The sequence below is a fragment of the Capra hircus genome, chromosome 9, assembly GCF_001704415.2.
Source record: "Capra hircus breed San Clemente chromosome 9, ASM170441v1, whole genome shotgun sequence".
NCBI lineage: Eukaryota > Metazoa > Chordata > Mammalia > Artiodactyla > Bovidae > Capra > Capra hircus.
In genome coordinates, this window is record NC_030816.1 from 2,193,296 (window position 1) to 2,208,459 (window position 15,164).

The 15,164-nt window shown below is 43.2% G+C and overlaps 1 protein-coding gene across 3 annotated transcripts in view; it reads right to left on the reverse strand.

Annotated features, from left to right (window-relative positions):
* Positions 1–15,164, reverse strand: part of FILIP1 (filamin A interacting protein 1) — a 253,107-nt gene that overhangs the window by 59,889 nt on the left and 178,054 nt on the right. For all 3 annotated transcript variants that reach the window (XM_018052874.1, XM_018052875.1, XM_018052873.1), the window contains exons 3-4: positions 10,805–10,978; positions 2,259–2,437 (exon numbers count right to left, since the gene is read on the reverse strand). In XM_018052874.1, coding sequence (XP_017908363.1) covers positions 2,259–2,437; positions 10,805–10,978 — 353 coding nt within the window. The remainder of the gene's footprint in view (positions 1–2,258; positions 2,438–10,804; positions 10,979–15,164) is intronic.

Sequence of the window (15,164 nt, forward strand, 5' to 3'; positions counted from 1 at the left end):
AGTAGTTGGATAAGCATGTACTTTTGGCGACATATCCCAGTAGTGGTCATCAGTGTATTACTATGAAAAACAGCTTGAGGCATATAATTTTTAAATGCAATTTTGATTTTTAAAACCTTCTACACAGCACTTTTGGAGGAGGAAATGGCAACCCACTCCAGTATTCTTGCCTGAAGAATCCCATGGACAGAGGAGCTTGGGGGACTACAGTCCATAGCGTCACAAAGAGTCAGACCCAGCTGAAGCGACAGCAAGCACACACACGACACTTTGCTCATGAGAGATCACTGTGTACTTGCTCTAGTAAAATTAAGCAACTCCAGTGGAGGGATGGGAAATTGGAATTGTTAGTCTCTAATTGGTCAACATGAAGTTAGAAAATAAATACACTTGGGACAAGCTCATTGTATAATGACTATAAAAGGATTTTGTGAACTATAAAGCTCTCCATCAACTGTTATTATTTCCATGATTCTCATAATACACAAAAATTAGGAAAAGAAAGAAAAAGAAACAACTAGGTAAGTACAGTCTCTCCATCCACATGCTTCATTTATATCAACCACTGTAGGTGAATTCACCTCAGGCATTTAGCTTAGGTGGGAAATTGCAGAAAAAAGCAGACATACCTGATTCTAGACCAAATGGTTTACAAACAGATCAAAAAATAATTCACGCAACTGTTCTCTAAAATTATTTGATTTCAGATCTTTAAAAGAAATATCAAATAAGTTGCTATTATTAGCTGACCACAGTCCAATACAAGACACCTAGGTATATGTGATTTTACAACAACATTAAAATCTTGTTTTCACTACTTATACTTAAGGTTGGAAAGTTCACAGAAGTTGAGGAGGTAGAGTTTATTCTGGTTGGTTTCCCCAAAATATCAAATTAGACCATCTATTTATCCAAACAAGAAGTTGCTAAACTTGAGCCTCTCGGAACAGAAGACAGGCTTAAAGAAACGGGGTGTGTGTGTGTATGTGCAGGCGCACGCATGCGTGCACCAGGTTCCTCTGTCCCTGGGATTTTCCAGGCGAGAATGGAGCAGGTTGCAGTTTATTCCTCCACTGGGGATGGAATCTGCATCCCCTGTGTCTCCTGCATTGGAAAGCTGACTTTTTACCAGCTACACTGTAAGAAGAGGGTATTACACGTACTACTTCAGCCATTGCTCTCTCATCCATTTCTCCTCCCTCAAGGGATGTGCCAAGTCCAATAATGAGTAAATATAACCAATAACTTCCAAAAATTTTAACATAAACCTATTCTGTTTCAGGCTTTTAATTACTCTGTTATCAGAATAACTTTTTCTACAAATAAACTAATATGGGAAGATCAGATCTCCTTTTTGTAACTAAACAGACACAGCAAAGCTGGGGCCGGTAAAGCTCTTTCCACATGGCTCTTATTTGCAAGCCCTAAACACAGACGCGGACACGGTTGGTAACTCAAAGCATCACGATTCAATGTTATTGGTTCAAAGATCGTGGAATTCACAGATGTTACCATTCAGCTGAAGGAAGGAAAAGGAAAAGAATAAGCTAAAAAGAAAATGCTGAAAAAGCTGGATAGTATCATAGCCTTTCTATTTGAAGTTTCTGCTTCAAATGTGGCAATCCCTGCTCTATGAAAACTACCTACATATTTGACGTCTGTGGGGTTGCAAAGAGTCAGACACGACTAAGCAGCTAACACACATACACTGAATTTTTAAATTTGTTTTGTTTTACCCTGAGTTTCAAGAGGTACGCAACCCTGAGAAAGTTAAACAGGTAATTCTAGTTAAGTAATTTATAACAACCAAATAGTAAGATTTTCCATAAACGTGTTAAGAATGGATAGAATTCATTTTATTAATAAATGGTTAAATTTTTAAATTTGTTTAAACAAGTAATTTGTTTCTCCGAAGAAGTGGATTTTAATCCCAAAGAGGAAAAACAGATTATTCCTAACAAACGGCAATTAGTAAAGAGGCTTTTCAAACGGAGGTGCTTCGTTGATCAAGTTAAAATGGAAGCTCCCTGAACATGGCTTTCTGGCTTTTCACATCAGTGTGTTGTCATACTTGTATGAACCCCCAACATGGTCACAGTAATAGTTCCAGGCAAAGTCTGTCTCACTCTCTGCAAACCATTCAGAAGTTAGGAATTGGGCCCCACGCAAACGTCTCCGGAGTCACGGGAGGGAACTCTGACCCCTGGAGGGAAGGGGGCAGGATGAGGGCGCGGCCCCCGACGAGCATGCGCAGTTACCTCTCCCGCTCCCGCTCCAGCAGGTCGGTGAAGTCGTCGCTCTTGCTCATGTAGTCCGTGTGCTTGTGCTTCTCGTTCTCCAGCTCGAACACCGTGCGCCTGTGACACTTCTCCGCCAGAAGCAGCTGCTCGAGCATGCGCCGGTAGGTTTCCTTCTGCTTTTCCTCGAGTCTGTCCAGCTGAGTAAGCCGACATGGGGAAGAGCTTAATATTTTATTTCATTTACATACGACTCTAAATAAATGATCATTTGTCTCTTGATTTGTCAGGGCCTCCCGGGTGGCTCAGATGGTGAAGAATCCGCCTGCAATGCGGGAGCCCTGGGTCGATCCCTGGGTTGGGAAGATCCCCTGGAGGAGGGCATGACAACCCACTCCATTATTCTTGCCTGGAGAATCCCATGGACAGAAGAGTCTGGTTGGCTGCAGTCCATGGGTTCGCAAAGAGTGGGACATGACTGAGCAACTAAGCACAGTGATTTATTACCTGAAGGGGAGGGCATGGGGTCTGCTATTCTCTGCTTTTCCCCCTATTCCATCATGTTCTCTGGGTCAGCTGACTGTATGCACTAGCAGTGGTAAGGCTATAGTAACTTCTGGCCTCTGATCTTTTTTCTATGAACCTATGTGTGGTTCCTAAACAGACTCACTGTTTCGATGAGACAGCACAAAGCCCTGTACTCAGAAATAAAGAGAAGAGCATCTCACCTAATCCCACAAAAATAAAGAGCTCGGCAGGCACAAACTCCTCCCCTGGTAGAATGAAATTATCATCATTGCAACCATTTTTTTTTTTAAGGCCTGTAGTTAAGTGAATTTCTAGGAAAAGTATGTGAAGGACCCACAGTCCTCTCCTTTTAAGAGATACTAAATATAGGGAGAGTCTCAGAATTTGTGGAGAGCACATATCTCAAACTAAGAGATCTTAAAAAATATTATAGAGCTTTTTGTGCCTATGTCTCTGGCCAGGCTATAAGATCTCTAAGGGACCATGGCTTGATCATCTTTTTAGTTCCTGGTGCTTAACACAGAGCTTGAGACAACGTAAGTGTTCAGTAAATGTTTGTTGAATAGGACCCAATCTTACAGTACTGATAGTTCCCCATCCTACTCTCCTCTCCAAGCCCTGGTGCAGGAGTTCACAACCCTCAGCACTAGTGACGTTTCTGGGCAATTAATTCTTATTTCCTGTGCATTGGAGGATGCTCAGCAGCATCCCTGGCCTGTGACCTCTAGATGCTGGTACTAAAACCTGCAGTTGTGACAAAGCTATCCACAAACATTGTCAGATGTCACCTGAAGGGAAAGTCCCCATGCCCCCCCCCCAACCCCGCTGTTGAGAATCACTGCTCTGGGTGAATCAGACATATTTAGGATCCATTCTCTTATTTTAGCTGCACTGGATCTTTGTTGCTGAGGGCAGCCTTTCCCTAATTGTGGAAAGCAGGGGCTACTCTCTAGTTGTGGTGCTTGAGCTTCTCATTTTAGTGGCCTCTCTTGTTGGTGAGCATGGGCTCTAGAGCATGGGCCCAGTACTTGTGGCACACTGGCCTAGGTGCCCTGCCACATGTGGTATCCTCCCGGACCAGGGATCAAACCTGTGACCCCTACATTGGCAGATGGATTCTTAACCACTGGATCACCAGGGAAGTCCTAGGACCCATTCTTAATCCCACAGCCAACTCCGTAAGACTCAGTGGAGTAGCTCCATGGGGGTCAGCTCCAGAGCTATTCCTTGGATGTTCCATGTTTGCCCTTCAGTCATAAGGAGGATCTGAGGTTCCCTCCACAATTGTATCTATCCCTTCATTGTGAATGAATCATTTATGGGGCCCAAAGTAAAAGAGATGTCACCCCCACAATCCTCACTGCCTTCTGATTAGACCTCCACCCCTCTTGCCTAAGAGCATGTGACCAACAGACTGGTGAAACCCAGGCTACCTGGTGGCCTGTCATGCCTGAGATCATCAGAGAGGCTAATTGTACTTTTATGCATTCTGATAAATTTCTGCAGTGTTAATGGGACAGTCTATACAAGAGACTTTCTCACTGAGACAGCTCCTATTACAAAATATTCTCCACAAGCACTCTGCATCTCTCCACAAGTGTGATTTTTACCACATGCTATAGAATTTGTCAAGCATTGCTGGAACATCATCAGAAATGTAGAAGGAGCAACTCTTTCCCCTTTTTGATCCTTCTGACTTCATGAAGCTGAAACTCCAATAATGTGGACACCTGATGAGAAGAGCCGACTTATTAGAAAAGACTCTGATGCTGGGAAAGATTGAGAGCAAGGAGGATAAAGTGGCAACAGAGGATGAGATGGTTGGATGGCGTCATCAACTCGATAGACGTGAGTTTGAGCAAACTCCAGGAGTTAGTGAAATACAGGGAAGCCTGCTATGCTGCAAGTCCATGGGGTCACAAAGAGTCAGACACCACCAAGCAGCTGAACAACAACTTTGTTGTAAAGCAAGGCCTGCCCTCCTTTTGAGACTATTTGGAAGAACAGCTTCTGCCTGTTTCTTGATGCCCTGACCCACTCCTCCCTAATGAAGGAAGGGTGGCACCTTTGCAGGTTGTATTTGGGACAGGGAGCTGGGCATTCGAAGTCCAGCCTTTTCATTTCTCAGTCTTGACCCTGTCTACATAAAATGCTACTCTGTGCTCTGAGGATTCAAACTCTCCCTCACGGCTCCCTCCAAAGTTTAGGAGAGAAGCTAACAGGAACCTGGTGGTGGTGATCTGTCTATTTATGTCAATACTAAAGCTAATCTTTCAAGTCACATGTCAGACTCCTGCAGTCATTCCTCCATCCTTTCAAAAGAGGAGAAGATGGGGGCGTTGTTAATCGGACGGTTGACTGAAATATCCAGAGAGAGACACATTGTCAGGGCATCTAGAGAAAACACAGCGTATGCTGATATTAATTGCTCTGGGGCAGCCTAGGTGGGACCGCTCGGCCCTAGCTTACATATGTTCTGTCCCTGAGGGCCTTTGGCTGTTCTGTTCTCAGCAGCTACCACGCTGGGGCTAGGCCCCTAAGTGGCTGGTGTCAGGGGCCATGTTCACCTCACCTGCATCAGCATCGCTTGACCTCGGTACTGACTGCATAATCAGGAAGACGGTCTTTTTGTCCCTGAATGCCTATGGAAGGATGCTGAGACGCTGATGTGTACACTGCATTTTCCACCCAGAACCACACACCCAGATTTTAAACTGCAAAGCTAGTAAATTCCTCTTTGGCAACAAAGCATTGGCATGTGAGGATTTAGCTTTCAGTTTTAAATTCTGGATGTAAGAACTGACATGCGTAGCGATAGAGCAGCCGTGCCAGACCCTGTGACTCGTTACTTTGGAACGGCACGGAGCTCCTAGGAGAGAGCTGAGGTGGACTAACCTCCTGTATCTGTGTGGCTTGTCCTGAGACTCTGAAGACCGCCTCCCATAACTGTGAGCTCTGTAGATTCATTAATTGTGTACACTGTGTCCCATGGCTTTTGGTTTTCAGGCTCCAAATGGTGCCTGAAACCACAGAGGAATGAGAGTTCTTATTACTGAATAGTGAAAGTGAAACGGGCACCGATTCCTTTGGAAATGTAGCTTCCACTTGGATGGAGGTGGAAGGAAAATTGAATGAGATCATCATAGCACCAAAAGCCAAGATTTACTGAGAAAAGAGTGTACCTGAATCAAGTTGGTGGAGAAGAAGTTCAGAGACTTGAGATGGGGAGAAATTTCAGTATGTTCCAGATGAAAGAATCACAATTTAGGAACTGATTTTTAGTCTGTTATCAACACAGGGCTAAGGGGAAGAATATTAAGGAATTTAGGAAGCAGGAAATCTACTTGAAAGGAAATGGGAGGTCCTAAAAGACCAAAGTGTATTTACACAGAAGGAAAATGGATCTAAATGCTCTGAAAGATAAGGCTATAGAAAAGGAGATATTTTAGTCTTTGTTGAATCACAGTGGGTGACAGAGGTAGAAGAGGCTGGAGAGCCTAGAGAGCAGAGCAACATGACACCCGCCTTCACCAAGAATAGAGGGAGTCAGGATCCAGGAAACATTTGAGGAGCACGCTGTAAAACTGCGGAGGTTCTTCATGAGATCACACGGGGCCCCTCTCTTGCAGACTGCAACAGCTATTCCAACTGGTTGCATAACATGTAGACAGACTTAAGAATTAAAACTTGAAAAGATCAGGGTAGGATATTCGAAACAATTTGGGGAGAGTCCCAGGGTGTCAGCTATCGCAGATGCGCTCTGAGTGAACATGCACAAGAAACCTAAAGATGTAGATTTTGAGGGAAAGATGAGAGAAGTGAAAGGGGAGTGGGGCAGGACAGCAGCAGGTGTGTCCAAGCACGGGTGTGTTGTGGAAAAACTCCTTAGGAGGGATCATCCAACTCAAGAAAGTAAACGTAGATAAGATTTGTGTTAAACAAGGGTTCCTCTTGGCAGACTCTTTACTCCTTGGTTTTGCTTCTCTCATGGAGGGTGACCACACGATGCACAATGTGCAAGGTAATATACAGAAAACAAACGTCTGGGTCTGAAAGCATAGGGGGTGTGTGTGTGTGTGTGTGCATGCGTGCGCACGCTCAGTTGCTCAGTCATGTCTGACTCTTTTGCAACTCCTCTGACTGTAGCCTGCCAGTCTCCTCTGTCCATGGAATTTTCCAGACAAGAATGCTGAAGTGGGTTGCCATCTTCTATGCCAGGGGATCTTCCTGACCCAGGGAATGGACCCACATCTCTTGAATCTCCTGCCTTGGCAGGTGGATTCTTTACCACTAGCACCACCTGGGAAGCCTGAAACCATAGGGTAAGTAGAGGCAAAAAAAAGAAAAAGGAAAAAAACTGTACAGTCCCTAAAACAGTGATGGAGGAAGAGGGGGACCATTTGAAAAACTAGTCAAAATGTTGAAGATGACAATAACAGTAAAACTCAGCTGAGCCTTCCTGCTGGAGAAAAGTTGTGACAAAAGGGAATTCTTTTGTTGCCTTGAGTAGGACAAGTTACTTAAGAATTAGAAAGTTCAAACACGAGAGAGAAGGGAAGTTCTGAGGAATGGTCACCTGGGTAAGGTATGGTTCCCACTCGGCACCAAAACAGGCAGGTTTCAGAAAGTCACCTGGGAGAAGGGGTGCTACCGCCTGAAATAAGGGGGCAGTAAGAAAAACCACTGGTATGAGATGGGTTGCCTAGTTCTGGGCATTGTGAATGAAAAAAGCAAATGATTTTAGAGGTTTTAAACATGCAGGTGGGAAGATGTAGGCATGTAGGATGTCACCACTCAAACATCCCTAAACTTTGAAAAAAGAGCCCTGTGTTTCAAGTGTCACTGAGGGCAAGGATAGTGCACGCAATCAGATTCCTCCACCCCACCCAAGGTTCACCATGCCCCACAGTTATTAAGCTCTCGGTGGTGGCAGACTCCATCTGACGGGGACAGCTGCCCCCACGCTGACTGGCATCCTGTCGGAGCTAAAGATTTCCTCTATCCACACTCCCTTCCTCAGACATCCCTGAAATCTCTGCTTCAGTCTTGGTGAAACTAACATGAGTCTGCGTTATGCTGAGTCCTGAGGTCAAGAAATATCATTCCTCTTGAGATAAATTGACCTTGGAGCTGCGGCTTTTCTTGCATTTTTAATAATTTATGAATGTGAGATTGATACTATGGTAACTGCATGTGTCCTAATAATCTTCAGCCTCTTTGAATAAACAGAATAGAGGACTTCATCTTTGAAAGATGAAGACTTTCAAAGACTTTCATCTTTGAAAATGCCTCAGATTAAAATCTCTCTGGCTAAGGCTAAGCAGAGTAAGAATTTGGGAAGGAAAGAAACCGAAAGCGTAATTTCTTTGAAATTTTGCTTAAGAATTAAGAATTTTGATATCTTATAATGTAATGTACAAGGAAGTTCTGGGGGATTTAATATTCTCTGTTTAATTTCTCCCCAGATACCTGGCAAGGGGAGGATCTACCATATTGGGTTCACTGCTCAGCCTTTAGTGGGTTCTGTTGGATGACCTAGTTGGGCCTAATTTGGTATGAAAAGTAGAATGAGCAGTGGTTTTTGGCTTGAGGTTCAGCATGACTTCTGGGCTTCCCAGGTGGCCCTCGCCATAAAGAACCCACCTGCTAATGCAGGAGACATAAGAGACACGGGTTCGATCCCTGGATCGGGAAGGTCCCTTTGAGGAGGGCATGGCAGCCCTCTCCAATATTCTTGCCTGGAGAATCCCATGGACAGAGGAACATGATGGGTTACAGTCCATAGGTTCACAAAGAGTCTGACAGGACTGAATTAACACAGACGCACGCAAATACAGCATGACTTCTAGGAATAAGAGCTAGGCTATCTGCTCATAGTCCCAGGAGGTAATGGAACAGTGACATATGAGATTCTTGCATCATGAACTTGGAAGCAACTCCCTTGCTCCTGAGTAGCAAGAACTTGATTATAAAGCCCAAAGGGTTAAGAAACCAAAAATCTATAAATGGTCAAAGGGAATCTTTTCTCCTTGCAGCATCCTCTTTCTCTCATGTTTGCCAGTGTTGGAAAAAGTAGCTTCTGTTTTTCCCTCTTCCTCATCATTCATTCCTCCCCAGGGAAGAACATTGCTTCAGACTGTTGAGGGGGGAAGGAACCAAGAAGCATCATTATGTGGGCGGAAGGCAGTGATGCTGGGTGTGCGTGCTCTGAAGACCTATCTCTCCCCTTAGGGGTCATTCCAAGATCTAACTTGGGAGAAAAGAATTAAGATGCCCAAATGATGCTCTTTAACCAAGCCGAGTTCTTCAATCCAGGTGGTTATAATGCCAATATAAAATTGATCCTTTCCCCTATGTCTTTAATTCCTCACATCCCTCCAAGTTGGGAACTGATAAAGACTGTGAGCAATTATCACCCTCAGCTCCCAGCAAATACTGATATTTGTTGAGTAGCTGGTATGTTCCAGAAACTATGTTAAAAGTTTTCCAGTCATTGCTTCATTTAGTCCTCGCAAGTCTATGAGATGTACACGTGACAGAGAACCCCAAAGCTAAAAGAGCTGAAGTGACCTGCCCAAGCCACAGGCAGCTAATCACTGTGGATAATCTCAGATGTGAAATTGGATCCAGCCAGTTGACTCTATCCTATCATAATATGCATGCGTGCTAAGTCGCTTCAGGCGTGTCTGACTCTGTGACCTTATGAACTATATAGCCTGCCAGGCTCCTCTGTCCATGGGATTCTCCAGGCAAGAATATGGAGTGGGTTGCCATGCCCTCCTCCAGGGGATCTTCCCTACCCAGGGATCGAACACACGTCTCTTATGTCTCCTGCATTGGCAGGTGGGTTCTTTACATCTAGCCCCACCTGGGAAGCCCATCCTATCATATAATTATCTCTTATTGTTTACAGAAAAGATGAGAACAGAGCTCCAGTTCATTCTTGTTGCAGAAATTATAAAATTGTGGAGCCATCAATCTGTTGCGACTACTTTCTAAAGCAGATCTTTCTGAGATCTTTCAAACTGAGTTGCTGCAAAGGCTTGTCTTAAGTTAAATTACAACAACTTGCTTCATATTTTAATTTCCATGTTCATTATTCATTTATAATGGTAATTTCACATCTATGATTTTTTTACATGAATTCCAAAAGTCAGTTTGGCTAGATCCATCAATTGTTCCCTGATTCTGCATCCAAATCCAACTTTGATGTGAGAGTATTTTTAACATGTACTATTATGAGTAATTAACAGCAATAGTTTCTAATACAATCCTGTATAAAAATGATTAAATATTGTCCTATTAGATTCCCTGCTCTAAACCTTCCATTGGGATTTTGCCTCAACTTTTATGTTTTAGCCACTCACATGAGACCATTTAAATTATGACCAAGTCTTTTATAAGATATAAAAACCAAGTGGCTTTATAACCATAAATATCAATAATAAAATCAATTTAGTTTTAGGCTACCAGTTTGATAATAATCTGAAAATGCAATGCTAAAACCTATAAGCACTTCAAATTTTTACACATATCACCTGTTAGAGAAATAAAAGAAAAAAAAACTGAAGAGCAGGTAACTGTCATAACCACATGAGAAATATATTTTGGGCTTTAAGTATATTTAAGAAAATACTTTTACAATTCTTATCAGTGAACTGTATCCACAATAATTCATGGATTATTAAATTATACTTTAATTCTAGATTGGAAGTGAAAGTGTTAGTCACTCAGTCTGTCTGACTCTTTGTAACCCCATGGACTATAACCCACCAGACTCCTCTGTCCATGGTATTCTCCAGGCAAGAATACTGGAGAGGGTTGCCATTCCCTTCTGCAGGGGATCTTCCTGACCCAGGGATCGAACCCAGGTATCCTGCATTGCAGGCAGATTCTTTACCATCTTAGCCACCAGGGAATAGGGCATCTTAAAGAAATGTTTGCCTTTGAAAGAAAATGTTGAAGTGTGTCAAATGGAAGGATGCGGAGACCTCCCTTTGAGGGTCCCTGCTCGGGGACTTGTCGGGGTAAGTTTTTACCTCTGAGATGGGTTTCTCATACACATCTTCTCCTATGGACTTCTCCTGGGCCAGGATGGCGTCTCGGTGCAGGACCCGGAGCACTTTCTCTGGCTCCGCAGACCCGTAATGAGCCTCCAGAACCTCCGGCTTAGTTTTCTCCGTCTTCAGCATGTGGATCACATCTTCCCTGGCCTGTGATAGAAAGCACAGCAAGGTCAGACGGTTGACAACATGTATCCTTTGCCGGGCTCACAAAATCAACACGGAGTTTATTGAATACATCCCATGTCTCGTCACGGTTATTGGCAAATCCACTGGGTGCTTTTTGTTCTTTTTTTTTTTTTACCGAAAGCAGATTGGCAAGCAGATACTCTGCTTCAGGTTGCTAGGAAGCAGGCAAGCAGAGAAAAGGGTTTGTGCTAATATTAACTACATAAAAATTGCTGTAAGTTGCAATGATTCTGAGAAGGGGCAGGACTGCTCCTGGGGGTACTTAGCCCATTTCAGTGCTCATGAGGTCAACGACGATGTAAAGTTTTCTATTTATGCCCTCAATGTAGTACTCAAATCTGGCTTAAAATAAAACCCTGTTCTCTCCCCTTCTGGTTCTTACTCCATGTGTAATTAACAAAAACAAACTTTATTAGCGATTTCCTGTTTCCCATCAAGTGATTCATCTTGCACAGTAACACATGGTTGGCAGCTCACATGATGCTGGGTGGGGCTTCTCAATTTAATGTATTCCCACTTGAAGGTGAAAAAAAATTTTTTTTTATAATACCAAAAGCATTTTGTATTGGGGTATCGGGGAAGATCCCCTGGAGAAGGAAACAGCAACCCACTCCAGTACTCTTGCCTGGAGAATCCCATGGAGGGAGGAGCCTGGTAGGCTACATTCCATGGGGTCGCAAAGAATCGGACACAACTGAGCGACTTCACTTCACTCACATAGTCGATTAACAATGTTGTAGTTTCAGGTGAACAGCAAAGAGACTCAGCCATACATAAACATGTATATGAAATTTAACTCCTGTGATATCCAGACTGCCAGTCAGAGGAGTCAGGTTGGTGGAATCGGAGTTGTTCTTTTGTTTTTTTAGCAAAATTTTAGAGTCTTGTTGACGCTCTTGAGAAAACCACATGATTATAGGCTTTCAGTCCTGTTGACTATGGTCCGCATCACATAATACAAAAATATCTCAATATATTTCCTACTGATGAGGACTGATGAGCTTTGTAGCTATGATGGAACTGACATTTACTAAATGTACTCCCATTTGGTCGTATACCTGACTTCATCCTTGCTGCTGCTAAGTCGCTTCAGTCGTGTCCGACTCTGTGCTACCCCATAGACGGCAGCCCACCAGGCTCTGCCATCCCTGGGATTCTCCAGACAAGAACACTGGAGTGGGTTGCCATTTCCTTCTCCAATGCATGAAAGTGAAAAGTGAAAGTGAAGTCGCTCAGTCGTGTCTGACTCCTAGCGACCTCATGGACTGCAGCCCACCAGGCTCCTCCATCCATGGGATTTTCCAGGCAAGAGTACTGGAGTGGGGTGCCATTGCCTTCTCCCACGGAGGAGCCCGGTGGGCTACAATCCCTGGGGTCGCAAAGAATCAGACAAAGAGTCAGTCTAAATTGTTAGGCTGAGCGACTAAGAATTCAACACCTGTGTGGTGTGAGGCCAGAAGACTGGACAGAATAGACGCTGGACTGTGGTACAACCCCTGCTCACCGTCCAGAAAGCTCGGAAGCTATCCCAGCTTGTACCAAAGAACAAACTGGAAGCAACAGAATTTCAGTCTGTGACAGTGGCGGAGATTTTTTTCCCCTGTGTTATGCTAATGGTGGGTTTTAAATCATAAACCTGGCTCATTATCACAGCATTGTAAAGAAAGGAGCTAACTCTTATCTATGAGTGAGGACCCCTAGTATAAAGTTTGTCTTTCATGAGATTTCTTGCTTTTATGGCTTTTTCGTAGTCTCTGAATTCATCTAATTCCAAATGGCCAAAGATGAATTTATTACAGAAACGTCAGTGGACTGGAATTTGCAGATTTTCCCCATATTGTTTCTGCCACATATACATGTGCTCTTTAAAGACAAAAATGGAAAATATTAATTTTGAAGAAAACAGTGGTTTGGGATTAGTGAGAAAGTGTAAGTCAGAAAATAGTTTAATGGAAAGGCAATGTGTTTCCGTGCAGGGCAAAAGGACAAAGCACAGACACAGCGTCAGGCTAGCTATACAGAGTTTTTTGCAAATTAGAAAGAGGTGCCTGCTTCTTCCAGGAGTCACAGCTCTGAGTCAGGGTGCAGCCTGCCTAGCGTGCAAAGTGTACTCCTACCAGGTCCCTTGCCAGGCACCCCTGTACAAGGCCCAGCTCCACATCTGTGTATGGTGATCTTGTCCTGAAGGAGTCCAAGGTACGTCCATTGTTATCAGACAGTGTAAACAAAGAGCTTTACAACTGTAAATAGGTAGCTATTTTAGTTTAAAAGTTTAAGCTCTCTGGTTCAAAAATATGTAAATATTATCGGTATGTTTCTTTTTAACCAAATCTTTTGAATTCTCTTAGAAGAAAACACCCATTTCTTCTCTCCCTAACAAATGTGCTTATGCTTGAATTGTATTGATTGTGATACACTACATATACCACACATTTCATTCTGAGTTCAATTACCCTAGACACCAATTACCAAAGGAAAAGAGGTTATGGTTATGTAACACTGTGCATTATATATTTAGAATCATATTATTCAGCAGGAACTAAAAGCTTTTTAATTGATATAATAATAATCATGGAAGGAATATATATGTTGCCTATAAATCACTGCTATTTAAAATGGTTTAATATGGTAAATCAGTCATTCATAATTCACTGATTAAACCGTGGTATCTGTTTCATCAGTGAAATAATGAAGATGTGATCACAATAAATATTTTTTATTAAAGATGATTCAGTAATTGAATCATGATTCAATTAAATAAAACCACTTTACATCTCTGCTTTGAGAGTCTTGTTAATTTTTGTAGAAAGGAATGGAATTCAAAGTGTAAGGAAGTTCCTGTTGTTGAACAGGACTGTTTTCACATGGAAGTTTTACCACAAGCAAGCAGTTAAAGTCTTAGGGTTCTGGGAAGCTGTTAAATAAACCACTGTATTTAAAGATGTAAAACAACCCAGAGGGAGAAATACTTTGAAGAGGGTTTAAGAAAGGAGAGAGAAGGAGATCAGAGGAAGAAGAGACAATGAAAATATTTAGTTGACTTAGCCATGATGATGGAGAAAGAATAGAAGATTAGGGTACAGAAACAGGCACAGAGGGATCCCATCCTTTCTTCCATCCTACACGGTCACCCTTCCTGCCAAGAGAGGCATACAGAGTCCAAGAACAAAGATGTCCTTGCTGAATTGAAACCACACTCCAGGGAACAAGGGGTTGTCTCAACTGGCTGCATAAAGAGCTGGTCCAAAACATTTGAGGGCAGCAGAGAGCCGCTCTGCAAAGCCCAAGGCCAACAGGTGAATGTGTGATTCATTCACAAAGTGAAGGGTGGGTCTCTGGACTTTAGGGCTTCCTCAGTGGCTTAGCCATAAAGAATCCACCTGCAAGTCAGGAGCCGCAGGAGGAGTGAGTTCAATCCCTGGGTCAGAAAGATCCCTGGAGGACAGCATGGTAACCCACTCCAGTATTCTTGCCTGGAGAATCCCATGGACAGAGGAGCCTGGTGAGTCCATTGGGTCGCAAAGAATTGGACATGACTGAAGCGGCTTAGCGTGCACACACGCTGTGGACTTTGCTGTCAAAGTAGGGAGGGAGGTAACAAAATAAGACACAGGAGAGGTGGAGCCCACACAGGCGACATAGTTCAAAAGAGGGCTGAATCCAGTCATCCCTTCAATAAATATTTGTGCACATTCAGTATTGGAGATATAACTGCATTCTGAGGCATTGAAGTCTAGAGGGAAACCACAAAAACAGTAGAAAGGCATTTACGTTATAACATGGTAAGACTTAGGATGGAGGAGATATCAGAGACTAAGAACTTCAGAAGAATCTTTATGACTTGAATCTGAGCTGAGAGGAGGCTTCCTGGAGAAAGTGACATGAAATCTCACATGAGTACTTCAGCTGGAGAAAGAGGGGTGGAGCTAAGGTAAGACTTCTTGGCCAAGGGAAGCCTGTAGGCAAAGGTCAAACTAAATAGATTTAGATGCCTGTGCTGGGGCCACAGGAGGCTAGGGTGATAAAAGGGACAACTCATGAAAAGCCTGTAAACTAGACAGTGAGTGTGCGTTTTATCATGGAACAGCAAGAAACCTGGGACTTTGTTTTTGTTCGTTTGTTTTATATGTTCCAGGTCACACAGGAA